The sequence below is a fragment of the Triplophysa rosa genome, linkage group LG19 (genome assembly GCF_024868665.1).
Source record: "Triplophysa rosa linkage group LG19, Trosa_1v2, whole genome shotgun sequence".
Classification (NCBI taxonomy): domain Eukaryota; kingdom Metazoa; phylum Chordata; class Actinopteri; order Cypriniformes; family Nemacheilidae; genus Triplophysa; species Triplophysa rosa.
In genome coordinates, this window is record NC_079908.1 from 17,174,623 (window position 1) to 17,202,567 (window position 27,945).

The 27,945-nt window shown below is 41.5% G+C and overlaps 1 protein-coding gene across 9 annotated transcripts; it reads right to left on the bottom strand.

Annotated features, from left to right (window-relative positions):
* Positions 1-40: 40 nt before the first annotated feature.
* Positions 41-27,682, bottom strand: sptan1 (spectrin alpha, non-erythrocytic 1). Of its 9 annotated transcripts, none has more exons than XM_057359898.1 (57): positions 27,550-27,682; positions 20,190-20,429; positions 19,831-19,956; positions 19,246-19,386; positions 18,765-19,045; positions 18,468-18,612; positions 18,043-18,197; positions 17,818-17,953; positions 17,643-17,744; positions 17,411-17,548; positions 17,198-17,308; positions 17,039-17,116; positions 16,752-16,907; positions 16,468-16,672; positions 16,151-16,332; positions 15,778-16,021; positions 15,531-15,653; positions 15,080-15,297; positions 14,845-14,937; positions 14,584-14,718; positions 14,350-14,498; positions 13,835-13,894; positions 12,432-12,630; positions 12,158-12,262; positions 11,929-11,961; positions 11,708-11,740; positions 11,390-11,437; positions 10,560-10,651; positions 10,309-10,453; positions 10,045-10,226; positions 9,758-9,857; positions 9,396-9,593; positions 9,163-9,309; positions 8,926-9,029; positions 8,674-8,836; positions 8,399-8,413; positions 6,855-6,986; positions 6,638-6,775; positions 6,419-6,523; positions 6,126-6,334; positions 5,912-6,032; positions 5,697-5,818; positions 5,477-5,609; positions 5,281-5,379; positions 5,031-5,190; positions 4,839-4,915; positions 4,524-4,733; positions 4,149-4,445; positions 3,837-3,949; positions 3,404-3,421; positions 2,977-3,039; positions 1,711-1,765; positions 1,422-1,618; positions 1,067-1,120; positions 835-981; positions 609-756; positions 41-491 (listed from the first exon to the last, which is right to left on the bottom strand). In XM_057359898.1, exons 2-57 carry the CDS (start codon positions 20,424-20,426, stop codon positions 366-368), a joined length of 7,503 nt encoding a protein of 2,500 aa, XP_057215881.1. In that variant the 5' UTR covers positions 20,427-20,429; positions 27,550-27,682; the 3' UTR covers positions 41-365. The 9 variants fall into 9 exon arrangements, with proteins under 9 accessions (XP_057215881.1, XP_057215882.1, XP_057215883.1 ...); XM_057359899.1 differs by lacking the exon at positions 27,550-27,682 and adding an exon at positions 25,094-25,219; XM_057359900.1 differs by lacking the exon at positions 27,550-27,682 and adding an exon at positions 22,670-22,861.
* Between the last annotated feature and the right edge of the window lie 263 nt (positions 27,683-27,945).

Consider the following 27,945-nt stretch of genomic DNA (forward strand, 5'->3'; position numbering starts at 1 on the left):
CATAATACTTTTTATACTTAAAATAAATACAAACTGAGAATTATCTCCAGTTATAACCAGTAGCGTTTATTGAAGCACACTGCAGTCTCATGGGTGATGTTACAGCACATCCTCTATAGGTTTCTTAAAGCAAAGCACGTAACAGCTAAAAACAACCACAATAAAAGACAGACAGATCCACTACTACAACTATTGTCAGTGAAGCAAGAGGAAGTGTCAGATAAATACGCAAGGTTAAGATTGATAGCAAGATACAGATATTGCTATACTGGGTGCTATAGAGAATTCTTTATTCAGATCCATGCAGTTTAGTCGTGTGGTCATGTGAGAGGGAAAACGCATCCCGATTGGTCACTGGCAGGCAATCAATTGACAAATAATGAGCGGGTGAATTCCACGAAGTCGAATGCCGATGGGATTTCGCGGCCCTTGCTGTCCAGGTAGGGCTTCATGTGGGAAATGCAGTAGTCTGCTTGTTCCCTGGTCAAGTTCTGTAGACAAACAAGAAACCACTGAGTATTTGTGTATTTTATTTCAAACACACAAAATTTTGTCATACATGAATTAGTAAGGGCACTCTGTGGAAATACAGTGCGGGTGTTATGTACCTGGTATAACTCTTCCTTGGTGACGTAAGGTTTGTTCTCGGCACTGAGAGCACGGAAGGCGCTCTCAATCTCCTCGCTTGACTTCACGTTCTCTGTTTCTCGGCTGATCATGAAGGCCATGTACTCCTGCAAGGACACGTTTCCATCCCTAAACAAAAAAAAGAGATGTTAGCTCATCAAATTTAGTATTTAGAACCTCCAGGACACAATATTGTGTATTCCTCACCTGTTGGGATCGACGATGTCCAGGATAGATTCAAACTCTGGGTCTGGTTCTCCTTCTTCAACCATGGGCAGGTCGTAACCCAGAGACCGCAGGCAGGATTTGAACTCCTGGTGATTTAGACGTCCAGATTTTTCTTTGTCGAAGTGCCTGGGAACAGACATTTTATAATATGTATCAAAAACACTGTTTAGCCATATTATTTTTTGGTTTGTCTTTATGACAGCTCACTTACTTGAACATCATGCTGAATTCCTTCAGGGCCTCTTCTGTTACTCCTGTAGTGTTTCTACAGATGATAAGCAAGAACAGTCAGTAATATTTTGACCAGATATAATATTACAATTCATGCGTTAACGCTTTTACGTTGACAGCCCTATGTATAAATAATTATGTTTTAATGATCTAAAAATATATACTTTTTTTAGTATATATATTAAATAACTACAACATTTATCATTATTTTAAATACAATTTATCATATTAATGTTATCAATGTAAATTGTTCTACAGTATAATCATTAAAATGTCTATCGTTGTAATAATCTATATAACATTTTTGGGATTATGGATTGTGTGAGATGTGGCACCTGGCTTGGATCTGTTGTTCCAGGTTGTGTTGCATTCTCATGCCCAGCTGGTCAAGTTGGTCCCACTGTTGGGCCAGACCGACTGTGCTGTGTTCTGTGTATTTGTTGTCCAGGATCAGTGCCTCCTCCATGGCTGCTCCCAGGTCCTCTATCTTCTTTAGCTGGCTGCGCATGGCACGGATCTCCTGGTGCTTGCGCTACAGAGAAACCCAGAAGAACAAGATATGAGAAGAGAGCATGTCAACATATCTTGTAAGATTTTTGGCTCATTCTTTGGTCTCACACTCACCTTAGTAGCCTCCAGCTGGGACTCTAAAGTGCCGGATTCTTCCACCATGCAGGACCTGCCCACACACAGAGCATTAAAACCAGAGGAAGGTATCCAAGAACACATGGCACATCCATCCAAAAACATCTCATTCACACCTCATATCAGTCTTCATCAGAGCCAATCCAAGAGACTCATTATTATAGTTCAAAACGAAACTTTATATCACTTGAAACAAAGACATACTGACTGCTATAAGGTTAATATTTACATATAATAACTTGTCATTACTGGTTCTATAGCTTTTATCTCAAACCTCCTAAAATGCCCTATAAATAGGTCACAGCAGGACTTACCAATTGTTTTGTAGTAGATAAGGAGTGACAACTACAAGGGATCCCAGAATGCAACTACAATAACCAAAGTCATGCTAACAAAGCCAATTTATATCCATGGTAATCCAGACCATGCTTGTTTGGGCCACTGCCAACAGGGTTAGAAACTGCTATATTCTTACCACTGCTTGTTTTTATACATGAATTAAATGACTTGTTTTAAAGCCATAATTCACCAAAAAATGAAAATGGTCATTTACTCTTAATTTATACTAAGGTTGAATGACTGACTTTCCTCTGTCGAACACCAAATTACAAACAGAGTTTTCAATTCACTTTCATTGACTATATTTTACAAAATTTCTCATTGTGTTCCACATGAGTAAATCAGTCATACCTTCATGTAAAACTGCGAGTAAATGGTTGAGTTTTATTTTTTGGGAAACTATCCCTTTAAAAAGCAAAATGTGCAAAACCGAAAGTTCTATGGAGTTGATAATAAAAGTGCCGTTATCACAGCAGTTGTATTTACAATTAGAAGTGACACAAAAATGTCAATGCACTGGTGACCAAATTCAGATCAGGATAAAGAAAATTGCAGTTCCACATTGCAGTTTCCACCCTGAATCTGGTGCATGAACATTTTCTCCAAAATGAAGAAAAAACTGAAATAACTGAAACGAGGATGGGGACAAAAAACGTTTAAAGAATGAGATGACGTGTTCACACTCCTTAACATTGGTGCCAAAGCCAGGCTTGTGGATTAAGAAGCTGGAAGGGTTCATCTCAAAAAAAGCCTCACGGCACATTGCAGTGAGTGTTAGTGAAGAGAACACACACACAGAGAGCCTTATTGGTGGGGGTCAGACTCGAGTGCATGAGAAAAAAAACCCAAAGGGTGTGAGGGTGGGGAGTGAGAGGCCAATCAGAAGAAGGAAAAATCGGAAAAGACCTTCCAGAAAGATCATCATCGACTTCATACTGATAGACACGGATTACCCTCCGATAGGCTATGCTATTCAGAGACACGAGGGAGGTGGGGAATGAAGAGGAAATGGAAAAAGAGTGTGAAAAAACAGAAAAGAATACATTTGGAAATATTGACAAAAACATACAATAAAATAGGCAAAATAACAGTCATTTTTGAAGACCCAAAGAATGACAATGAATCTAAGAGGTCAGGAAATGATCATATGACACCCTGGATGAAAACTGTCCTAACCTGGAACTCCCAAATTCATGCTATACCAAGTATATTTCTATCATAAAGTTTCAATTTCGCAATGTATTTCACTTTAATGCCACATCTCACACACACACACACACACACACATTAACACACACACACATTGTAGTAAAATAGAAAATGTGATATTAACCCATCCAGCAGATATGTCCTGATTTGAGAAATGATCCCAAGCATCGAGGTAGCAGCGAGAGGGTTGACAAGGGACGGGGAAAGAGGAAAAGAGAGAGATGAACAGTTAACACATTGAGCGGTGACATTGACGCCACTACTCAACATTCACATGTGGGTACATGTGCACAGACGTGGACCAGCACAAAGCCTCACTATAGCATATCAAGTGATTTACATGAATTCCGAACAGACAACAGAACACAGCAGAGCAAGCAGTGATTCCAAGACTAAAATGGACATTTAAGAAAGTTACATGGTGATCAGGAAAATACAAACGTGTGTGGTGCTATAAAATCAAATGTGTAGCATGCAGTGTGTTCAGTGTGCATGTACAAATCCCTTGAAATGTAATGTGATAAAGAGAGCAGCTCAGCACACTGTGTGGCGTGTACCTTGTCTCCTGTAGCCACTGGTGGAAGGCATTGGCATGCTGGGCAAACTCCTGTCTGAGTTTATCGTTTTCCTCTTGCCTCCTCTGTTCCTTCTGCAGCTCCAGCTCGCGCTCCTGGAAAGCAAAGTATCGGAAAACAACGATGCTAGAGTATGAAAAACATGTTTTACTAACAGAAGCCAGTCTTTTTTGGACTGACAAGTTATAGCGAGAATGCATCAAGAAAATGCTAATGTTGATTCTAAAGAGTGGTCGACAGTTTTTCATTTCTATAAAATAAAAAGAAACGTGTCAGGATTCCTCTCCACTTCACCTTAATTATCTTCTGAAGGTTCCTCCAGGTCTCCTCTAGAGCCTCCATGGTGAACCAGGTATACGGGTTGGATGACACCTGATAACTCTTGATCTGGCGATCAAGCTCTGCCAATTGGCTAAAGTCGGCCTCAGCTGAGCTCAGAGATGAGCGGAATGCATCGTGAGCGTCTCGCAGGGCCCTGATCTCCTCCAGAGAGTTGCACCTCACGGGGTCGGTCAGATCCTCTTCAGCATTCTCAAACCAGCTGTTGAAGGCCGAAGCCTTCTTGGCAAAGGTGAGGAACAGATCCTCGACCTGAAAAGAGTTCAACATTACAGCAAGACAATCTTGTTTTTGAGGAACTTCTTTTCAGGCCGTAAACATTTTTCATACCTTTCTGAAGTGCTCCTGGGCCTCCAGGAGCTTCTTCTTGCGGGCAGCTGAGTTAGACAGAAGTTGGTTCCAGCGCTTCATGAGGGTGGCATGACGAGCCTCGATGGCTTTAGACTGCACGTGTTTGGCAGCGAGCAGCTGGTCTTTGAGGGCTGTGATGTTGGTGATGCCCTCCTGCTGGAAGGCCTGAAGACCAGCGTCAAAGGTTTCCTAAGGCAGGTGGAGGAAAGAATATCAGGGCCTAGATTTTGCCGAGGAGACCACATGCATTCACAAACTGAGATATTGTTTAGTTATGTATTGTTTATGTCATACTTGTTTGGTGAGCAGCGTCTGCACAGAGGACAGATCACGGCCGTAGTCGTCTGTCTTCAGGCTGTTTTCCTTTTCACCTGATTAAACAGGACACAAACACGGTTATAGATTCTAAGGGAACAATACAGAAAACCAACCCTGTAGTTCATTTGCGTGACATTTCCCATGTTCAAAAAAAACGTTTTAACTCACCGATCCAGGACTCCACCACATCAGCCTTCCAGTTGAACTGCAGGAAGGCAGAGTTCTCATCCAGCTTGGCCTTCCTCTGGGCTGCAGCTCTCTCCAGCTCTGACACCTTCCCACGCAGGGCCTTCATTTTAGCCATGATGTTCTCCACGTGGTGGTTCTCCTGCACAAAAACATCCAGTTTTACAAACAGCCCCCTCATAAACACCAGTGAAGCATATTAAAAGTAGAAAGTCTTTTAGTTAAACGGTACCTTCTTAATGAGTTCATCTCCATTGGAACACACATCATTGACTCGATCCCTGTGCACAGTAAAATCGGTCTCAAATGCTTCATGCTTCTTCAACAAGCCCTGCAAGAGAAGACCAAATGCTTAGAATGCTTTTCTGTTTGGATTAGTTTTATATAGGAAGGAGGTTTCTAGAGCTTCTTATATTAATGCACTATACCTGCACAGCTGCCAACGTATCACCGTAATCCTCACTTCCAACCAGGTTCAGTTTCTCATTAATCCAGGCTTCCTCTTCCTCAACATTTGCCACAAACTGCTGATATTCCAGTGACTCTTCTAGTCTCTGCCCGCTGAATATCAATAAATGACAACTTTTAAAATACCGCCTGGGATACACAGAAGATAAAAGAGAGGAGACAAAAGCCCAAAATTCATACCGGGCAGCAGCCAAATCCTTCAGCTCCTTCCAATGCTCCACAAACTGAGCCAGCCTCTGCTGGATCTCCTCCTGTCCGATGGTGTTGTCATCAGACAGTTTCTTCCCAGTTTCCAACACAGACTGCAACACCACAAAAACAGTTTGCATTTAGCTGTTTCTCAAAAGTCAGGACCGTGTTCTCTTTTAAAATCACAAGTTCAAGTTTCTCCTCACCTGAATGGCTGGCTCATGAGCTCCGAGCTCCGCCTCCAGCCTCTTATGTTTCTTCCTCAGATTCTGTACTCCTGTCAAATCACGTCCATAATCCTCCGAGCTCACCAACAGCTTCTTTTCCCTGGTGAAAAACAAAAGGTAGGACATTTTTTCAAACAGTTATTTTAGTAACTCAACAAGTTTGAGACAATTTAAGATGATGGTGTAATCTTACTTTATCCAAGACTCCTCATCATCCAGGTCCCTGAAGAACTGATGCAGACGATGCGACTCGTTCAGCTTGGCACGGCGTCCAGCGGCCATGCTCTTGATCTTGGTAAAGCGTCCGTTCACGGCGTCACGCTTGTCCTTGACTTGAGAGGTGTCGAAAGCGCTGCTGACCATCAGGCTGTCAGCTTGGCCGTTGAGATCTTTCAGACGGTCCTATCAGAATACAAGGTAACCCATGAGCAACTAGAGAAGTACACAGGACTTTATCTTTTTGGAATTTTATGTGTTGTACGCTACCTCATGAGCAGAGATGTCGGCCTCAAGAAGCTGGTGCTTCTTAAGTAGATTGTTGACCGAGGCCAGATCTTTCCCATAGTCCTCAGAGGCAAGAAGAGCCTCAACCTAGCAAAAGAGGATAAAATGTCCAAAGTATTGAAATATTTACTTTTTTTACTGTTATTAACCGTAAAGACCTACTGAGAACTGTTCTAACAGTCATTTCATATGAATCAATACCTCAGACAACCAGAAGTCAAAGTCCTTGATGCCAGTGTTGAAGTTCTGCTGCCTGTTCGCCTCCTTCAGTTTCTGACTCTTCTCTGCAGATTTGTTGACGAGGAACTGCCACTGCTCATCCAGAGCATTCAGACGAGCCTGAAGGTGAACGTGAACATGACAAGCTGAGTACAAACCGCAACAACACGCTTATTACTGAAATACCCGAGATCGTTACCTTGACGGCATCCTCACTTCCAGCACAGGCACCTCTCTGGATGAGAGCATTGCCCGTGTCTATCACCCCGCGGATACGATCAGCATTAGCGTGCAATTCAGCCTCAAAAGCCTGGTGCTTCTGGTGTTTGCTCTAAAAGTGGTGACAAAGCGAAAGAGCAAAACTGAGCCACACACAGTGAAGTCATGCATAGGTGCAACTGTGGGTGCAGACTTGGAAAAGCAATAGCTGGTTTTGTATCTACCTGTGAAGTAGAGCTGGGTGATATGGTGAAAAAATTATCTTCTTATTTTCAGCCTTTTTTTTTTAATTTTTGCCAATTAAATGTTATACATGTTTATATGAACAGTGCTTTTTTCCCTATTATGCTTCCTATTCTTTTTCAACAAAATCCCTGTAAAAATATTGTAAATATATTGCCCAGCACTACACTGTGGTGTATATTCATGTGTCATTTTCACAAACTTATCTCTGCAAAAGCAGTGCATATACAAGCCTTGTTCAAATAGCTGTTGTATCTCTGAAATTCATCTGAAATGTGTTTGTGCAATAGTCTACGTGTAAACAGTTTGTAAAATTTGATGTCCTATCTGTAGTCACGAAAGAGAGTTTTAACATAAATAACAACAGAACATACACATCACAAAACAAACACATGACGCGGATGCCCCATCGGCATGGAAAAAGCAAAAGTGAAGGTGAATTTACACACCACCAAACATGGACAAACAACACGTGGAACTCAAAAACTCTGAACAGGACACAAACAAAGTCCAATGGAACATTCAATATGATGGACTGGAAGGACATTATCCAGCACACAATGAGTTCTGGAGAACCTACAAGAGTTGGGGTGTTTTGTCTGAGATCATTCCACATTTTCTTAGGGTCCAGAGATACAGGAAGAAGGAAAAAGCACTTCCAAACGGCTCATGTAAAGCATTTGCTGATACACTCAAGGGAAGCTGGGCTGCTGGTACTGTACAGCATAAGAATTCTAGGCATAGCAAATGTGTTATTGATTTTGTCAAACACACTATTTCACAAAAAAGCAAAGCTTAATTATATGTTTGCAAGAACCTTTCCATCTCCTCTCTCTGGTTTGACATGTCTATGTTCAGAAAAACACTACTGTTTTATATCCACAGTATGCATAGCATACTCATGACTTTCTTTCTTTTTTGTGACAAATGATCTGGCTGTAAAATCAGATGTAGTATCTTAATACAAAATTTTATAATAAATGCCAAAATAACCGTTTAACTTAAGGGAGAGTAAAAATGTAGAATGCTCAGTTTTTTATGTGTGCAATTAATTAAACCAAGACATCCCAGCGAAAACAAGAAGTAAAAAAATGCTGCAATGATGGGTGCAAGAAGGGACACTGACACGATGATACGACTATACAAAGCAAAACATTTGAAAGTGCGGACACAGACATACGGAACTCAAATACAAGTATACAGACACATCAAAAACGAGACAACAAACAAGTGGAGAGACCCTACTAGGGTTAGTTAGCTCTGGCACACTACTCCACTTACCAGCAGTTTGGACAGCTAGAAACAGACAATGGGAACACAGACAGAGGTTCAGTTAAACTTCCTCAAAAACACTTGGGTTGAGTTGGGGATTACAGGAGAAACATTGATAAGAGCTGCTGTGTTTAATAAGCTATTACATATTTAGGTTAGACTTAAGAAGAAGAATTGTCATTACAACATTTGAAAATTTTAACACAGAGCATTAATACATTTTGACAAATCTGACTATATCTCAAATTCAGAAGATGAGCCAGATTCCTAAGGTGGAATGTTACCTGGATGTTTGTGGGGTCCTTGTAAGACTCGTCGGTGGCGGTCTGGAGCTTCTCGCTGATCCACGCTTCGATCTCATCCACGTCTCTGCTGAACTGCTGCAGAGTCTGCGACTCGCCCAGTTTGGAACGCTTCTCAATCATCTGAGCCTTCAGACGGCGCCACCTGGAGGTCAGGAGGACGCATCGATCAGTATGTCACAAAACACCACAAAAATGGCACTTAGTGTGAACTGTGAAGCAACAAAAACTGACCTGTCCAGGACTTCATTGCGGCGTTTGAAAATGTCGGGCTTGGCGTAATGGTCAGCGCTAACAAGCTGATCCGCAAAAGACTGGAGGGCTGCGATCTTCTCCTCCTATGAGAGAATCATACATTGAATCGATTAACACAGCAAACACTACCACCACCTAACCAAACTGCACAAATGTTAAATCAAAAAGCGACAACATAGACCTCGGCTAATTCATATCATGACGGTGCATACAAACCTGAACATTGATGGCTTTGTCAAAGTCCTCATGTTTCTTGATGAGAGCCTCTACGCTGTCCAAGGAGTCGCCCTTATCATCGCTGGCCAGGAAAGCCTCACGTGCTGCCATCCAGTTTTCAGCCTGCTCGCAGTCACGATTGAACAGCTACAGGAGGAGTCCAAAGAATGTTAGTTGCTGGAATCATTGCCTTGTGTGGTTAGGTTTTTGTTGTAAAAATGGTCTTTGCTGACCTGCAGCTCTAGACATTGGTCTAGCATCATCCTGCGCTGGACCCAGGCCTTCTCCAGGTCGGCCCGCTCCCGGTCGAGAGCCTCTAGCTTCTGCTGGATCTCAGGGCTGGCGTAGTGGCCACGGGCGAGCAGCTGCTGTCCAAACTGCTCGAAGGCCTGGAAGGTGCCTGCACGGGCATCAATCTCAGTGCGGTGCTCCTACGTGAAAGACAGGACAGAATTTACCAAATACAATTTCATAAAAATTGAATAGAATTATTTGTGTCCATGGACTAAATAGGATTTTATAATAGACTACAACATGAAAACATGCTTAGTAATGGGCACTGAGTAATTGGATGTTTCTTCATGGCATTCAGTACCTGGTGTCTCTCCAGCAAAGCTTCAGCTCCAGTGACATCCTTAGCCAACTCATCAGAAGACACCAGCCCTCTGATTCCATTGATCCAGGACATGAGATCCCTGGAAAACAACACCACAGACTTATAAGGATTCATTTGTGAATAAAGTTTAACAGTGTCTTAGTTGTAATTGATGTTTATAGACTGACTTGTAGAACATGTACATATAAACTGTATGGCACTTTTGGATAAACATGTGCGCCAACGTGCCTTGATGTCACATAAACACCATTCCATATTTTCCTCACCTGAAGTCACTGAGGAAGCGCTGCAGATCGTGCGAGTTGCCCAGTTTTTCTTTGCGCTGGTCGGCGCGGCCCACAAGGCTGCTCCAGGCTGTGTTCAGCTCGGTGCACTTCTCCTGAATGTCATCCACAGCTTCAGGATGAGACTGAATCAGACGCTCAGCAGTCTCCCCCAGAGAGTTCACCTGCGACAGGAAAACCATAATCTCATCATCATCAGTTGTTCTGAACCAAGGAATCAACCGTTAACTGCTCGAAAGTTCTTACCTTGTCACCCAGAGCAGCCAGGTCTCTCTCAAAGCCCTCGTGCTTACGCTGGAGAGCCTGCACGCTGGCGAGATCATGACCGTAGTTATCGGTGTTCAGGGCTTGATTCTTCTCTTCAATCCATTCCTTGGTCTCATCCGCATCCCTGAAAATCACACAAAGAGCTGAGTTTCTCTGCACTTGATAAGCTCATTGGTCATTGGTTGTATGACGGGTTGTTTGAGATGAGATCAGTACTATATTTCACATACCTGTGGAACCTCTGCACCTCATGAGCACTGCCCAACATGTTACTTCTGTCCTCGGCCAGCTGCTGCAGAGACCTCCAACGGTTGTTTAGCTCCTACACACAAACACATGACCATGAGCAGCCAATAAGAGATTAATAACTGCTACCAATGAGCCAATGATACAAGCCGCTACGGTACACTTGGTTTCTTGTTCATTTCATGCAAGTAAGTTACATGGCCTAACACAAGGTTCTCCAATTTTGCTCCTGGAGGACCACTATCCTGCAGATTTTTGCTCCAAACCTATGACATCAAACTCAATCTAAGGGTTGAAGCTAAATCTTTAAGACAGTGGCCCTCTAGGAACGGAATTGGAGACCTTTGGTATAACAACTTCAAATAACAAGAACGTGAAGTTTATCATCCAAATAAAAATCAAAAGTGGCTTTGCCTTTCATATTATCAGCAAAAGCAACAATATGGATGAGTGCCACCACAAAGGCTACATCTAAGCACATGAGATGATTAGCAAATATGGAAGACTTGGGTGGTTGCATTAGACAAATACTGAAAAAAAGTGTTAATGCATTCTACAACAACTGCTTTAGCCCCACCAAAACAGCAAGCTTTGGACAATGAAATGTCTCTATTAATGAAAGAAAACTATGGCTAACAGATCTAAGAAAAGGGATGGGAGTTGCAACTTCACAACTGTGACGGTTCAGTAATGGGACATGACACCAGCGTAAGAGCCCAAGACCACCATAATGAGTTAGTCCTCTAGGTACAGAGGCACAATGCAGGGTTTAGTGGGGTGGGTTGAGGAAATACAGGTTTACCTGCAATCTTACCTTTATAGTATTAAAGTTGGCCGTTGTTTGAACAGCCAATCGAACGGACTATATCGAGTCAAAGAATTAGCAAGGAAGAGACAGAAGACAGGGAAGGAACAGAAAAAAACACAGCAGTCAAAAGAGCATCACCATGTGAGTTGAGGTTTTTCCTGTATTTTGTAACCAAAGTCAGAGCAAAATACCACTGTGAACAAAATCCAGGTCAAACCAAAGCCAAACACCGCATCAAATTTAAGTATGCTATTAAAACTCACGGGACCAAATCTCTTAATATTAATTTAAGCATTTCAAATGTAAGCCATAATAGTGCATTACCTTCCAAGGAGATGCACCTTTGTCTGCTTCATCCTGTGAAACAAGACCCAAACAATAAGTTTGAACATCATAAAATCAATTGATATTTACACAGAACTTACAATATTAATAAATTGTAATATTGGTAAAACACTGGTCAAACTGATTATTGGTATATTTCCAATATATCTCTAATTCCAACCACTGTTCAGATAAGATGAAGGGTATAAAACAATAATGACCTTGCCAGGAGCTGAACCCAGCATCTCTTGTTGCTGGGTGGGATGAAAGGAAAACATAGGTAAGATCACCACATTCATGATTTGCAAAAATCTAAGTATACTATTCATATCTACAGTATACTTAGTATAGTACACTCACATGTTCACAATAAACTAATGAATGAAATGGTTTATATTATATAATAATATAACAGATGTGAAGGTCATGGATATTATGGTGAGTGCGCACCTGGGCCTGTACAACTGGAGCTTCCTCTGCCATCAGCCCTTCAGACTCCAGCTCTGAAGCCACCTTGTTTATGTCCCTCAGACGAGATTCATTTGCTTTTAGATCCTAACACAACCAAAAGGAGAATGTTTAAATATGGAAGACAGCAACTACTGATGTGCAATGCTATATTTGTTCATTAAACTTCCTCTTCCAATGACCCGGACTACATTAGACCTACTTGAGGTTTGTTTGAAATTTACTTAACAGTCATCCCAAATGAGCTAAAACTTACCTTCTGGAAGTCATCAAACTTCTTCTGCAGGACTTCCACTTGCTCAAGATCAGAGCCGACCTCTTCGTTGGTAAGAGCTGACTCTTTCTCATTGATCCACTGCTGCAGTTCGTTCGCCTCACGGAAAAGCATGAACTTCTTGCAACTCTTCTCCAGCATGTCCTTCCTCTTCTCACCAAAATCTATCAGAGTACCATACCTGAGAGAGAAAAGAGAACAGGGATTTTAATGCAATGTTCCACCATCTTAACGGAGGGACTGGACAATCTCCCTCTAGGAGAATATAACTGGAGAGGAAGCTATCTCTGCATCAATTTAAAAGATATTTGATCTTAGGCGTTGTGTCTTAAGGCTTTTATGTTATCTTCTAAAAGAAGTATAAGTTGGAAATTCAATCATAAAGAACAACGTTCAGAGAAACCTATCAGCAGATGGTATTATCTTCTCCAAGGCAAGAACTCAACATCATCCAGTCATTCATAAAAGAGCTGTGACAACTTTACGCACACTACTGTACCTAGGAACTGATTTTATGTCACTCTACTATTAACTTAATTAAAAACTATTCAGGGTATTATTTAGAAAACCATGACTTCATTTTTCACAAATGCCTAAACGTTTGTATAGTACTATACTTTAAGTGTTTTGAAATCTGATTCAGTAGTTTATCTAAGTGCACAGATGCTCTCCAGCAGGGTACATGGGTTCACAGTCGGTGTGAAATCTGCATATTCAAGTAACTGAAAATGCAGAATAAAACATGAAACATCCAAACACCAGATCTAAACAAAAGGAAAAGCTCAGAATAACATCATCCATGGGTCACATCAGAGAAGATCTTCTATCACTCGACAGAATAGAAGAGTTGATGAAGTTTCAAAACCTAGTCAGCTGTCTGTGTGGCCAACATTGCAGTAGGCAACTAAACTATACTAACATGTAAAGTTTATAGTAAAGCAATCCCAGAATGTACTGCACAAATCTCTGGGATGAAACAAATTCAAGATGGCAGATTCATTAGGAGAATTACAAATATATCTGTGATATATATAAGTGAAAAGTATCGATCAATATAATAAAAATGTATATTCAACATATTTATAAAAGAAACAGATTCTCTATGTTTAGTATATCAGCAAAAAATCCCACTGACAGAGTTACTGTCCATGTGAATTGTTTTGAATCAATCACTAAAATGCAGTCAAGAATGCATTCTATTCAGGCAGTAGACTAGGTTTTGAGCAGATTTGACAGGAGGCACAGATTAGTTGAAAGACAGATTAATTTTAACAGCAAGATTAGAACGAAAGAGCACATGTATCGACAAGAATGAGGAAAATAGCAAGATGAATGAGGTTGAAGGTTCTTTATTCAAGGATAAGACATTGGTCGGGCCTACTCACAGTTCCTCCACCTGCTTCATGCGCACAGACACACTGCATGCCTCCTTGGTGGCTACAGTCCTGCCACAGGGCAGGGCAAGCAGACACATGCAAGCATTTCAATTAGGAAAGAAAGAAAGCAAAGAGGAGTAACAACGGATCAGAAACAGATTAAAGAGTAAGTTAAAACAGCCTTTTTTTGAGGTGAAAGTTACAGAAAAATGAAAGAAGCTTTGTGTTAAAAGAAATATGATTAGTTTCAGAGTGTAGATTGACAAATAACAACTAGGGCTGTCAATTTCTCATTTTAAAATGTAATCAAATGAATCGCCTTTACTGATGCCATGCTAACTTCTCTTAGTAAACGTGGAAGTCTTGTTGCTTTGTTGTGCATATTATATACAGGTAAATAAGCCTTGTTTATAATTAATCAAATTAAAATATTTAAATTGTCAGCCCTAGTTTATATATATAAAAAAGATTTGCACACATCTAAAGTCTCGTGATGAGAAACCTGAAGGCGCAACGACTCTTACTGATTATCAATCTGTTCCTGTCGCAGAGCGATGCTGCCTTGTTCGTCCAGCAGATTCTCACGAGAGGATGACTGAGTCGGGTCCAACTTCTTCACGTACGCCGCGGGAACAAAGCCCTGTCTGTCATTCACTTCCACTTTCCACCAGTCCTACAGCACCAGACAACACATCTGTGAGTTCCTTTGCTTTTAAATACAGAGTCATCACATGATAAATTGTTGCGAGCATTCTAACCTTGTTGGTGCTGTTGAGCAGAGTAAGGATGTCACCCTTCTTCATGGTGACCTCACGTGGACTCTTCTCCTGATAGTCGTACAGAGCAAGAACCAGCTCCTTACCAGTCTCATCGTCAGTGGGGGCCACTTGTTGCTGTTGACGATCCCACATAAAAAGTCAGATGTGATTGACAGGGAATTGAAAAAACAAAACATTCACTGATACAGAATTAGCCTAAAATTGAAAAAGTACAGCAGTAACGTTATTATTAAGTCTTACTCTGCAGGCCTGAGCCTGTTCTTTAAGGGCCAGGATGCTGCTTCCATATGCACTCAGATCAGACATCAACGCCTCGTGTTTCTTCAGCAGAGCCTGTACGTTTAAAAACAGTTATAAGAACTTTGACTTTACTTAGCATACATTTTTTATCACAAAAATATAAACCTTATCTCAGCCCTTTAAACCTTAAAACTGGACAGTTCAGAAATAATCAAGCCCCCCCCCTCTCCTTCACCTCTGCAGAGTCCTCGTCCTTCCCATAATCAGTGCTTCCCACGATGGGCTCTTTCTCTCTCATCCAGGACTCAGCCTCATTTGCATCAGCAAAGTACTGCTGGGCCTGCAGAGAGTCCTCCAGATCCTGCCTGCGCTGAGCTGCTTTTCCCTTCAGCCCGTCCCAGCGATTGTGTAGCTCCTGCAGCTTAGCTTTCACATCCTCTCCTGCAAAGTGACCTAAATTGAGAAAAATAAAAGACACAATATTTCGTCAGGACATTCAATAAACACACAGAATATTCTTGTAAAACGTTCTGCAGGTTTCCACAATGTCAATGCCATTCCCAAAGCTATACACATCCACAGTTTATTGGCTGCCTTTTTGGTACCTAGTTTTAGTCACCAAAAAGGATGCTTGACCCAGCCTCATTAATACATTTTTCCTGCTTCATTTGAAAACAAGTTCTTACCCTCATCCACCATGGCCTCGCCCTTCTGCGAGACAGCCTTGATACGGGGCTCATGACCAGAGATCTCTGCCTGTAGGGCCTGGTGCTTCTTCAGAAGGTTCTGCACTCCAATAAGGTCTTTTCCTGAGAGAATGCAAGAAGTTGAATGCTCTATGAGTATCAATTAACCAGGTTTATTGTCATGTCTTTAAAATGTCAGATCCTTCAACCAAGACTTTCGCTTACAAAATTCAATCTGGAAACTAACCTCTGTTTGTAGAGGAAGCGATGGGTTCCTTTTCTCGGATCCAGGTCTCCTCATCCTCCACATCTCTGAAAAGCTGCTGGAGGCGCAAAGAGTCTGACAGCTTCTGTTTACGGGCAGCCATGGGCTCCTTCAGCGCCTCATAACGTGCCACCATAGCCTCCTGTTTCTTACGGATGTTATCAGCGTCGAAATGGCCGGCCTCCTGGAACTGCTTGGCCTGAATGGTGATGCCATCAATACGGTCCTGTCAAGAGAAATAAAAACAAGCTCTCAGTTGACAAAGACTGTTGAGATTACATTGACCAAGCAAAAGAACCACAATATCAAAACATCCGTATGCGTATTAACATCCGCATTAACCAAAGTTTGTTACCTGGTGGGCTGCCACATCCGCCTCCAGCAAAGCATGTTTCTTTTGAAGGTTTTGGACGCTGGTCAGGTCTTTGCCAAAGTCATCAGAGGCCAGGTGTCCCTCCACCTCATACAACCACAGCTCGATGTCTTCAACATTACGATTGAACTGCTGCTGCTGGTTAGCTTCACGCAATTTAATCCCTGAAACGGAAAAGGAAGTGATGTCACTGTAAAATCGAACTATCTATAACATTGAGACTGAATCGCTTGCAGTACTGCAAATGAAAACTATTAATCAGCTAGAACATATAGCTTGAAGCAGTCATTATTTCTCACCTTTAAGCTCAGTTGCTTCCAAAAGTTTCTTCCACTGAGAGCTGACCTCATCCATGCGTGTGGACACCTCGCTGGAGGCGTAGTGTTGCCTATCAACCAGCTCCTGGCCTGACTTCTGGAGCGCATCAATGCGGCTCTGATTGGCGGAGAGCTCGGCCTCGAAGGCCTGGTGCTTCTGCACCTTCCCCTGCAGGTTAGATGGGTCCTAAAAGAACATCAAGTAGAGGACTGTGAATTAAACTGCAATATTCATAAAAGCTTGTGTGCATCAGCAAAACATGCACCTTGTAGGCCTCATCAGTGGCGGTCTTCATCTTCTCATTGATCCAGCTCTTGAGCTCGTCAGAGTCCCGGAAGAACTGCTGCAGATGGAAAGAGTCCTCCAGGGCGGTCCGGCGAAACTGGGCACGCTCATGAAGGGCATTGCGTCTGCTCAGCAGCTGAAGTACAAAAACGAGGTTTAAAGCACAGCGCTACCTGTGATTCAGCATTTTGTCAGCAATCACTGAGGCAAAGAAACTGCTTGCTAGGCTCTATTGAAGGACATTTCAGGGTGCTAATCTCCACTTACTGCATCTCTGCGGGTGGCCACATCCTCCTTGGCGTAATGGTTGTTTTGGATCAGTTTGGTAGCAAATTCATCCAGGGCCTGCAAATTTAAGAATAAAACAAAATAAACTAAATATAGTTGGGTGTGAACTAGTGTTCAGTGAAATATATGGTTTCCTACAGTGATCTTCTCCTCCTGGGCACTGAGGGATTTCTCGAAGTCTTCGTGTTTCTTCAGAAGTGCTTCGACGCTGTCTAGCGAGTCTCCGAGATCTTCATTCAGAAGAAAAGCCTTTGAGGGGGAAAGATTGTACATTTCATCCCATTGAGTGAATGTTTCATCTTTGAAAGAAAGTGTTATGATCCAAACATACTGCACAAACTGATCTCTTACCTCTTGCTTGCTCATCCAGTTGTCGACCTGCTCTGTGTCCCTGTAAAAGAGCTGCAGGTCCATGCACTGTTCATACTGCTGCCTGCGCAGCTCCCACAGCTCCAGAAGGGACACCTTCTCTTCAGACAGGATGCCCAGCTGAACACAAATCAATCAGAGGTCAATATGATGTCCATTTCAGAATTGTGCAGACAGTAAGTTTACAACTGCCTAAAGAGATCACAAGACATACTTTTTCTTTGACCTCCTCTGAGGCGTAGTGTCCTGTATTCAGCAGAGCTTGGCCTGCCTCATCGGTAGATTTAAAACTGTCCTCATGAGCGTCAATCTCACCCTGAAAAATTAAAATAGCTATAATAATTAATTCATATCTACTTTGCTACAGAAGCTAAAAATTGTTTTAATACCTTATGCTCCTGGTGGCGGTCGAGCAGAGCTTCGGCTCCGGCCACATCGTTGGCCAGCTCATCTGCGTTGATCAAAGCCTTCATCTCTGTCACCCAACTTGTAAGGTCCCTGAAATCTGCAGTGAATCGCTGCAGCCTAGAAAACACACGGCAACCACATGATCACAAGCCAGCACTAAGGAGCTGAGCCAATGGTAGATTTAAAATGAAGGAAGGGTGACTCACCTGTAGGAGTCGTTGAGGCGGGTGTGACGCTCGGCAGCCAGTGTGCGGATCTGCTCCCAGTTGGTAATGAGTTCATCTCTCTTCAGGTGGATCTGAGAGGCGTTCTGGGGGTGTGTTTGCTGCAGACGGTCTGCCTCCCCACCAAGAGTGTTCACCTGGGGAAGAAAGTTCATATGCTATTTAGCACTCTTAGCTTTTGAAGACATTTTTTGTTGGATGTACATCGCCTTAACAATGACGCACAATTCACATTCATGAAGATTTAAGAATGTTTGTAAAATTGGCACTCTGAATTAACATTCTATTTAAAGTGATATATAATTACTTAACCTGGCAAGGTCAAATCTGTACTGTAGGTTCCACTGACTCAAGTTACCAAAATAGTAATTATATTGTATAAAGTCTGTGGACGTGCTGATACTGACCTTGTCCTCCAAGGCAGCTAGGTCTCTTTCCAGCCCCTCGTGTTTCCTCAGCAGAGCTTGAACGCTAGCGAGGTCACGGCCAAAATCATCAGATGCCATCAGTTGCTCCTTCTCCTTGATCCAGCTGATTGTCTCATCCACATCCCTGTACACCACGATTTATAATTTCCGTAACAAACGTCTATTTCTACTAGTATTCTAAAGTTCTTCACCTCACTGTTCTCTTATCTGGCTTTATTTTACACAGTCAACGATTCAAAATTCCAATGGCATCACTTCCTGTTCCGAGTCACTTACCGGTTAAAACGCTGCACCTCAGCAGACCCAAACAGCTTGGCCTGCCGTTGCTGAGCTAATCCTTTTAGCCTCTGCCAGGCAGCGTTCACCTCCTCCTGCTTCTTTAGGATGAGTTCGGCCTCTGGGTGGTTCTCCTGGGTTAGCTTAGCGGCTGCCTGGTTCACCTCATTAACACGCTCCTCGTGAGCCGCCAAGTCTGTTTGGAACTCTTCAAACTTTTTCTGCAGAACCTCCACATGCTCCAGGTCCTGCCCAAGTTCCTCTGAGGTGACAATAGCTTCCTGTAAAATGAGACCTAGCTTTAGTTCATCTCATCCGAGATGGAGGACCCCAACACTTTTAACAGACTCAAACACTCTTGTCTCCGTTTCGACATAACACAAAATCTCGAGATTTCCCCTATTTGTAAATATGATCTAAACTTCAGATTTTCATTGTGCTCTATGACATGATGTGAATATGACATCTACTGTTTTCTCACCTTGTCGCTGATCCAGTCTAGGGCATCCTCGCACTCACGCAGGTACTGCACCAGCTTCTGGGCCTGCAGGAGACGCACTCCCTTCTCCTTTGTCCTCTGCAGCAGCAGATCCCACAGACGATGAAGCTCCTCTAGACGGGTCTGAGTTTGAGGAGAAGGCAGAAAGTAAACATAAAATCAAATCCCTTTACTCATCCAATGCAGGTTTTTTCTAGGAAAGCTCAGTTTAAGTCCAGAAATGTCTTTTTCAAGAAAGACTAACTACGATTAAGATCACTGATAGATTGAAGAACACTGCACACAGTTCTTTTAAAGACATGCATTTCATTATTAAGAGAAGTAGAACACATTCAACAGAAAACTTCACAACACTCAAGTACCTACTGGAATAAAATTCCCATAATTGACACTTTTAACTATTGGTCGCTGAGCTGTCCGGTAAGGCGTGAAAGACTGATGCATACAGGCAGATGTCAGTACATTAAACATCCCATTTTAACTTCAACGTTTACAAATAAGCCACGTGCACCACGTAACATGTTGCATTATCAGTTTATCAATTCTTGCAAAAAAAGTGTCTCTTACTCGGATGGTTTCAGATGCAAAGTGGCCCTCCGTTATCATGAGGTTGCCAGTCTCATCCAGTTTAATTATGGCCCCTGCGTTGGCCTGCACCTCTGCCTCAAACGCTTGATGCTTCTGGAGCTTTCCCTGAGTGACGAGCAATACACATACAGTTAAACCACAAACACATTAGGCTTTATATATTTATAAGGCTTTATATTTAATTTATTCAGGATCTTTGTATGACCTAATGCATAACTACCATAATGGACCCTTCACAACCAAAACATTTAAACTGAGTTTAAAACCATGAGTTCCAGTGCTTTGATGGGAACAGCACTGTTTCGCCTATGAAATGTCTGCCTGTTATATTGTCTGACCTGTAAGTTACTGGGGTCCTTGTAGTTCTCGTCAGAAGCAATCTGTAGCTTCTCTTGGATCCATTTTTCCAGCTCATCTGCATCCCGACGAAAGAACTGGAAACGGTACGAATCCTCAAGTTTCTGCCTGCGCACAGTGGACAGCTCTTTGAAGCGTCGGTACCGGTCCAGAACCTGCTGACGGCGGTCCTGGATGTCATCAGCCGACTCCAGAACTTTTACTCCACTGACATCCATTTTCTAGAAAAAATATGTTTTGTTAATAAACCTATAAATATCAATTTGGGCAAATCAACTAACAAAAGAGAAATTTTAGGGTTTTAAAGAACCTCCAAGTAGCTTTCTGAGAGAACAAACAGTATGAGTGTTAAAGACAATGAATCATAGAAATGCCTAAATAACTTCCAGGAAATACCCCCCAAAAAATGTATATCGTTTGCAATAAAGAAGTAAAGGCAACATTCTTACGTCTTTGGTTCTTTAACACACAACTCAGGCAGCCATTTTATGTTAATAAAACAACTTACTGTATGTTAACAGACAACTCTTCCTAGCAATAGCCAACAGCTGAGCACATGAGGGGGCCCGGCAGAAATTCCTTACGCCTTACAAAGAGTGCTGCCATCAGCCCCCCACTGAGTTTGAACACAACCCCCACCAGCACAAGGCTAGATCCATCCCAACCCAGCAGCATCTGTCCCATGGTTTCAGGGAAGTGTGATTTTTAGCTGCGTTGAGGGAGGAGGGGGTAAACGTATCCAGAATGACTTCACCCAAGGCCAATGAGACAGGGGTCACAACCTGATTACATTAATGCAATGTCCCCCTTTCCTATCTACAGGGTGTTTAAATTGGAACCATTTCACACATTTCCTCTGAGAGAGAATGTGGTTCTGGGCAATAACCTGCTGGTTACCTAGTTAGCTAACCTTATGAGCAGGATAACGCCCATACCTAGTAATGTTTTTAAAACAACAGCAACTGAGTCTGGCATGAAGAATGCAAAACAAACCTATATTGCTACCATAATCATTTGTACAGTTATTTACACTGAAAACAGCTGATGAGGCATTCAGTTGACAATCCAACGCATGTTCCGTCCCAGACAAAACATAAAACAATGCATATTAAAATTAGCACATCATTTATCAGAGAGTCCTTGACAATTGTTATAAATCAAAATGTTCACGGTGGTGATAAAAACATTCTGAAAACATGGATTCATTTCACACACAAGTGCTAACATCTGGACTCATTCTACATAGGTGTGCGAACAGCTGAATGTTTTTCAGCAGAAATTAGATTTAAAAGCTCACTTGCTTTCAGCACTAACATGGAAATATTGACCCTTTCCGTCAGGGAAAAAAATGAGTTTATTCAATAATAGCACTGTCATGTGGTTTTATCTAGATGTTTACCGATCAGCTGACAATCATTTCACAGTAGTGCTTATGGGAAAGCTTCCATTCTAAGATCATTTAAGAGGCATGTGCTCCATTTGCCGAAGCAAAACCCATTACGGACACAAATGGGAAGCATTTAAGGCTAATCCAAGGTCAGGGGGAAAACAAAACAGCCCTTTTAACAAATGTAAAGAATGGTCGGTCAATGGAGTCAACCATAGAGTCAATGTAACGTGCTGTCTGCCTAGATCAATACAGTCTTTTGTTACGCTGAGCAGAACTGCCAGAATCTTTCCACCAACCCCCATGTCGACATTCATGTGATAAAACAAAAATGGCTTATAAAGCACTCATCAGCAGAAGATCAGCTCAGTAAGTGACTGCAATTTACAAAACATCCGGATGCACACAACTGTAGGGTGAAAATAAAAGATTTTATAATTTTAGTATTCAGCATCAACAAATCAGAAAGTTGAAGGCTGATGTAGGATCCATGAGCTAGGTCATATCAATCCCACAGTTTTGACACTGGGAAGCATCACATCCTCTTTGGCCAGACAACAATCGCTAATAATTAGGAAAAGCACAAAACACACCCAGATGTGATGTGATGAACAATTGATGTCACAGCTCGCAGTGGGATTAGCCCTCCCTGCTTTTGTGCGGATGTGTCCTGTTTTTGTCCAGATCAGCTGGATGGATTCCGCCCTCCCCCTCACCCAGCCTCTCCCAAAATGATCCACGACTCAACATCCACTTGGATCAGTCAGGGAAATAAAACAAGCTTAGCCAAGATTCAGTCTGACCACTATTTGGGACAGATGTCAGGGACACAGACACCGTATAATTCAAAGCACCATTCCGATAAAAAAAAACTGCAACATGTGGTATGCAAAAAGCGCAACAGACCACACCCCGATGCACAGCAAATGTTACCAGACACATTCTTTCAATCGCTAACATGTCTTTAAATACTACATCTCCTCTCTAACTCTGCATAACATCTCAAGACCGTTGTCTAAACCTTGAAGCCCAAAGAAAACTGCACAATTAAAAACGTTAATAAAAAAAACTCACCAGAATACAGAGCTATGGGGTCACAAGAGCGTCACTGCAGTCTAGCTGTAGCAAAAGATAGCGCCTCAAACACGACTGCGTACAACTGATAACACAAATTCACACGTTTTTATCCCTCCCTGTTCCACTCTGACTTTCGCGCTCTATCATTTTTCTTATTCGCTTACTTCCAATTCCAAACAATCAATATGCCAGTCCACCAGCTCTCTGGAACGTTCCCCTCTCTCTCTCACACACCCTCTCTTCCTTGCATATTCATTCATCGAGTAGAGTGCTTCAATAACTGCCTCTCACATTCCAAACCACATGATGACACAGGCAAAGTCCGACAATTTGCTCTCCTAAAGTACAGTAGGCATGTATGATTTATGAAAGAGCTAACCATTACAAGAGCTTTATGATAACATTTAAAACCCTTTTAGTTCCTGAAGACTATGTTATTCAAAAAGTTCTCTAGAACCAACAGTTTGTCTTATAGTCAAACAACCACTTCAGAAACACAAACCCATTTTAAAAAAGTAGGTGAATTCAATGAAATAACGTTTTTAGATAAAGATTATATATATTCCCACTAGGGATGCCACAATACTCAGTATAATATTGAACCGTTCGGTATGACCTCCACGGTTCAATACGTGTAAGTGAATTGCGGTTTTCCGGTTTGCATTTAATTTTTTCAGTGCACTTAATTACACTGTGAACTGGCTCTGTCCGTGTTTGTATGAATGTATTTTTACACTGCATACGAAAGCAGCACGTTCGCGTTGCTCTCAGCACATGCAGAAAGAGCATCTACATCACCACGCCAAAGTCCGTTTAACAAAAGTCATGCCACTCGGCGGCCTTTCAGACAGCCATTTACGTCATAGCAAGTGCGCCTCCAAGCAGCTATTTTGCATTGCATTTCTTACAATTCATTGCAAATGGCAGTGGCGCACCTTGTTAATATATTATCTTTCCAATTGAGCGCACGTTTACTTCCATTATGATGAACAGTAAACCAAAAACTGCTGTGAGCTGCCAGTGTAAATCTTTACATTTATTAAATAACCTACACCAGGAATTTGTACAAGTTGTTTTTTGCTTAAAGATAATAAAATAAGTCAAAGATAATAAAATAAGTCAAGTAAAAGAGAATTTCAGTAAAATATTTTTTTTTCTTAAGTTTTTACTGTTCCTGTCACATAAGCATAAAACAATCAAAAAACATTTTTATGTGCCGAAGCCATCAGAACCAAACCGAACCGAACCGAAAACCGTGAACCAAAACCGAGGTTCGTATTGAACCGTGGAGGAGCTGCATTGTTGCGTCCCTAATTCCCACTCCACCTAGATAATCAAGACACTATAAGAGTCTTCAATTCCCACTTTGTCGTGATAATGAGGTTGTCCTCTTATAGACATTCTTCAGATTCTCTCAGAGAAGAGACTGAGGCCTATTAATAACCCACAATCCTAAATCTGCCGGCACAGATTCTCCAAGCAGCATTTGGAAGATGTGACAGACAGTGATGAGACACATAACCATTAACCTGGTTTATTAAAATAAACAGGGAAAACTGAACTTAAAACTGAGCAATTAGCACATTGCCATGTAGAAACTCATCATCTCACATTCTTCTAGCCTGATATTCATAATGCACTCATTTTTCATAACGCTCATTTTCTCACCGCCCAAACATACAATGTTCAGCTAGAGTAAAAGCACTTATCATTAAGCATACTCCCACTGTCAAGCTGGGAATACTCAGAGTAAGGTCACGTTTAAAGCCTAGAAGTTTCCATGGTAACCCATCTGTATCCGAGGCCGATGACGGCACAATGGTTGGAAGCAGGCCTAAGGAATTTAGAGGAAACAGGCGGGCTGTCTCTAAGGATTCAGCTTGGATAAGTGTAACTGTTCGAAGAAACCAAAGAGCCACTAGAACAGGAGGTACAGACAAAAGGGAGGTACATTCTTTCAATTATTTAGAGCGTATCCTATTGACTCATTTCAAATGGGTAATTAATCAAGTGTTGAAGATAATTCTAAATATTCGATATTTAAGACTATGGAGAGCTGCAGATAGAAAAGAGTCGCTACAACGGTTCTTACAGAATTTAACTTAAGAATCAACTTAAAACATGATCAAATCAGGGATCAAATCAGAATCAGGGATCAATTATCAATACATCACACACAAGCAAAATTAATGTGACTTAATCCACGGCAACATGTCACTCGCTGTAATTACCATGCAGGAAAAACAAAAACCATGCAACAGCCACAAATCTAGTAAAAACACATTACACGTGCATTATCCATGATAATACAAACATCACCAACAAACTTCACAACTGACTTCTTCAATATGGCTAAATAATATCAAATTCATCTCTATGTAGCTCTTTGCCCAATGGACAATATGATATCCAGTCACTTACGTTCAGACCAGGTGAATGCAATTATGATTCTTCATGGTGTAAATAAGTATGCAAAAAAACATTACAGCCACAAAACAGTCTCTGGTAGAATTAATGAATCCATCTATTCTCCTGCTGCAGTGCAGAGAAAAGCATCAGCCCTGCAGTGACGGGGTTTGCGTGGGGTGACAGCCAAAGCAGAGCCCAGCCCTTGCGTTTTTCTTTTCGAGAAAATTAGCAAACACTTCACTCACACGGTTCAATCCAACTTTTTACAATACACTTGCTTTTAATTGCTATGTGAACTAAACCACATCAAATCAGAGGAAGAACACGCAGAAAATAACACAAACTGGTTGTTACAAACTTTACCTTCAGTTTTGGTTTAATAAACTTGGACATGGTGAAAGGACGGTGTCACTGGGGAGGCTACGAGGCGTAATGTAAAACAACATTTTTGGTTAAGACACTTGGGTTTTGAAAATACATTTTTGAGTTAAAATATAAATAGAAAAACATTCAATGAAATCAAGACTTCCTTAAGGGAGTCACAGTGCTGCATGCAAGAATATTTCAAATTCATGCGAGTTAATAACATAACACATCCACGAAAGATCAAATATGATAAACGTCGGAGTGAATGTGGAGACATACGAAAAACTGTGCTCCTTAGAGCCTTGTGCAAAAAGTATACCCCATCAGGTTTACATTACACTGGTACGCAATGTGACACCAGAACAGACAATGGCACACTGCCTTAGGCCTGTGATGTACAGCATTACAAGGCTTCAGGTAGTGCACAAACCAGCCATGACTTAGGGGTTCACAATATCTGCGTCAACATGGACGGGTGCAGAGCATTACTTAGTTTGTGCAGGCCATAACAGTGCCATTCCTTCTCTACAACACACATCACAAACCGATAAGCTCTTTAAAGTACGTAGGGCTTAATTTATACCAAATATACCTGCAGCATCATACAAAGTATAGACCACTGGGAGTGGTCAACAAAAACAACACAGAGTGCACAGCTGCACTGGCAGGACCTTCACCCTTAAGAATACTGGTGTTTCAATGTTATGGGACAGGAGGACACCACACCCTTCTAAAGATTTTTTCAAGGAAACAGGACAAGGAGAACAATGAACTTTGATGTATTTATTTCAGCAACATAGGCTAGTTGACAGTGTGTGCTGTTAACCGTAGAACAACAGAATTCCAGTCACTAAGAGATGACACAGAGCGCCAGGTTATTTCATAATGAATAATTGCATTGAGGCACCAGGTCTGAAAATAGACCTGCAATTTGATTAGCAAGTGAAATACTAAAAAAGCCATATTATACTTAAGGCGTTTAGTGTGACTGCTGTAGACTGCATACTAATGTCAAAACACAAAACATTTCTTTTGGGGGTTTTGTTTATGCTCAGCGGGGCTTTGGCAAGTCAGCATTTGGCATGCATGGTTAAGTCACCACTACACCATAAAAAGGGAAGACCGTGGGTTCAAAAGGCAACAATATAAAGCATTAACAAGTAGCACATTTTAACAGTTTGAAATGGCTTTTTCCAAATTCTTTGGCAGATCAGTTCAATTTCAACCACCTGTCCCGTCTTTAAAATATCTAATTTACAGGAATGACAAATGTTTTTAATAACAACCTTTTTACAGATAACACAGTCAAAAAATATCTACCCAAAAGGCCACTATCCTCAAACATGCATCTAAGCAATCATTTGTTGTGTTTTATTGCGACTGTATGCAAGATGACAACCATAAAAACAATAAAAGCCAAGCAAAAGCACAGGCCTCTTTTCAAAGAATTAATCCAATGACAGAAAGAGAGACTGGGCGGATCCTCTATTGCCCGTCCGAAACGTAGATCTGTCTTCACACTAACCCAATGGAAAAAATAAACATACTGCATTTGTTTTCCTAAAACAAAATAAAATTAAACATTTTGTTTCCTGTTTTGGAGAAATAAAAAGAATTGGAAGGCAACTGTGGTCCATTTGCAGGTCCAAATGCTTTATAATAACATTATAATTAAATTCAGTTGCCTGAAAACCACCCTATATTGTCCATTCAGTCACACATGTATTTAAATTAAGGTGGTAATACATCGACCTGTGTCATGTTTAATGTATAATGTAGCCGTGAATACGTGTTAGCTTAGCAGCTAACGGCTTCGTCAGGCAGTGTAAAGCGAAGCTCGCCTGAGAAAATGTAATTAAAATATATATTTGCACAACGATACAATAACAGTGTGTTTATAGTTAACTGAAACAGATTCACTGTTTTCAACATATGTGAAAACGGTCATTGAAACGCCCCTCACGGTCTCGGCAATAGCAAACGCCACCTAAAACGAGCCATTCCAATCCAATAGTTTTGTGATAAAGGGGTTGGAGAAATGCATTTTGTTTGCAAATAAACACACACACACAAAAACGTTGTAATGTTGTGTAAATACCTACCTTGTTGAAGGTTTTTGCTTTATTTCAGAAGCTGGGTGGAAACGGGTGGCGACCTCAACGATTGAATTCACAGCGAAGCTTGAGCAATCGAATGGACCTAGCTGCGCGAGACGAAACTGACATCATGCACTGCAGCAACGAGTCGAAAATTGACGGAAAATGCCGAGTAGTTGTTTACATTACAGGGCTAACAGTCTGTAGGAATAGTTAGAATAAAATAATACCCATTGTTTCTTTTCTATGTTTTAAATACGGAGTCAGAATATATTGTCTAAATTTTTACACGGAATTAAACTTAAGGTCGTTTGCTAATTTAATCAACATAATTTGGTGAATTTCCTGCATGTAAATTAGATAATTAAATTAGAAGTTTACAGATTTGAATCTGCATCCCTT

Excerpts from the sequence above, each read along its gene's own strand:
- sptan1 (XM_057359898.1), bottom strand. The coding sequence starts at position 20,426 with ATGGATGTCAGTGGAGTAAAAGTTCTGGAGTCGGCTGATGACATCCAG. Across the intron at positions 15,298-15,530 it reads CGAGGCCATGGTGGATGAGG|GTCACTTTGCAGGAGAGGAT; the intron begins GTAAGAACTTGT and ends TTCTCAATTTAG. Across the intron at positions 5,819-5,911 it reads CTCATGAGCCAGCCATTCAG|TCTGTGTTGGAAACTGGGAA; the intron begins GTGAGGAGAAAC and ends GTGGTGTTGCAG.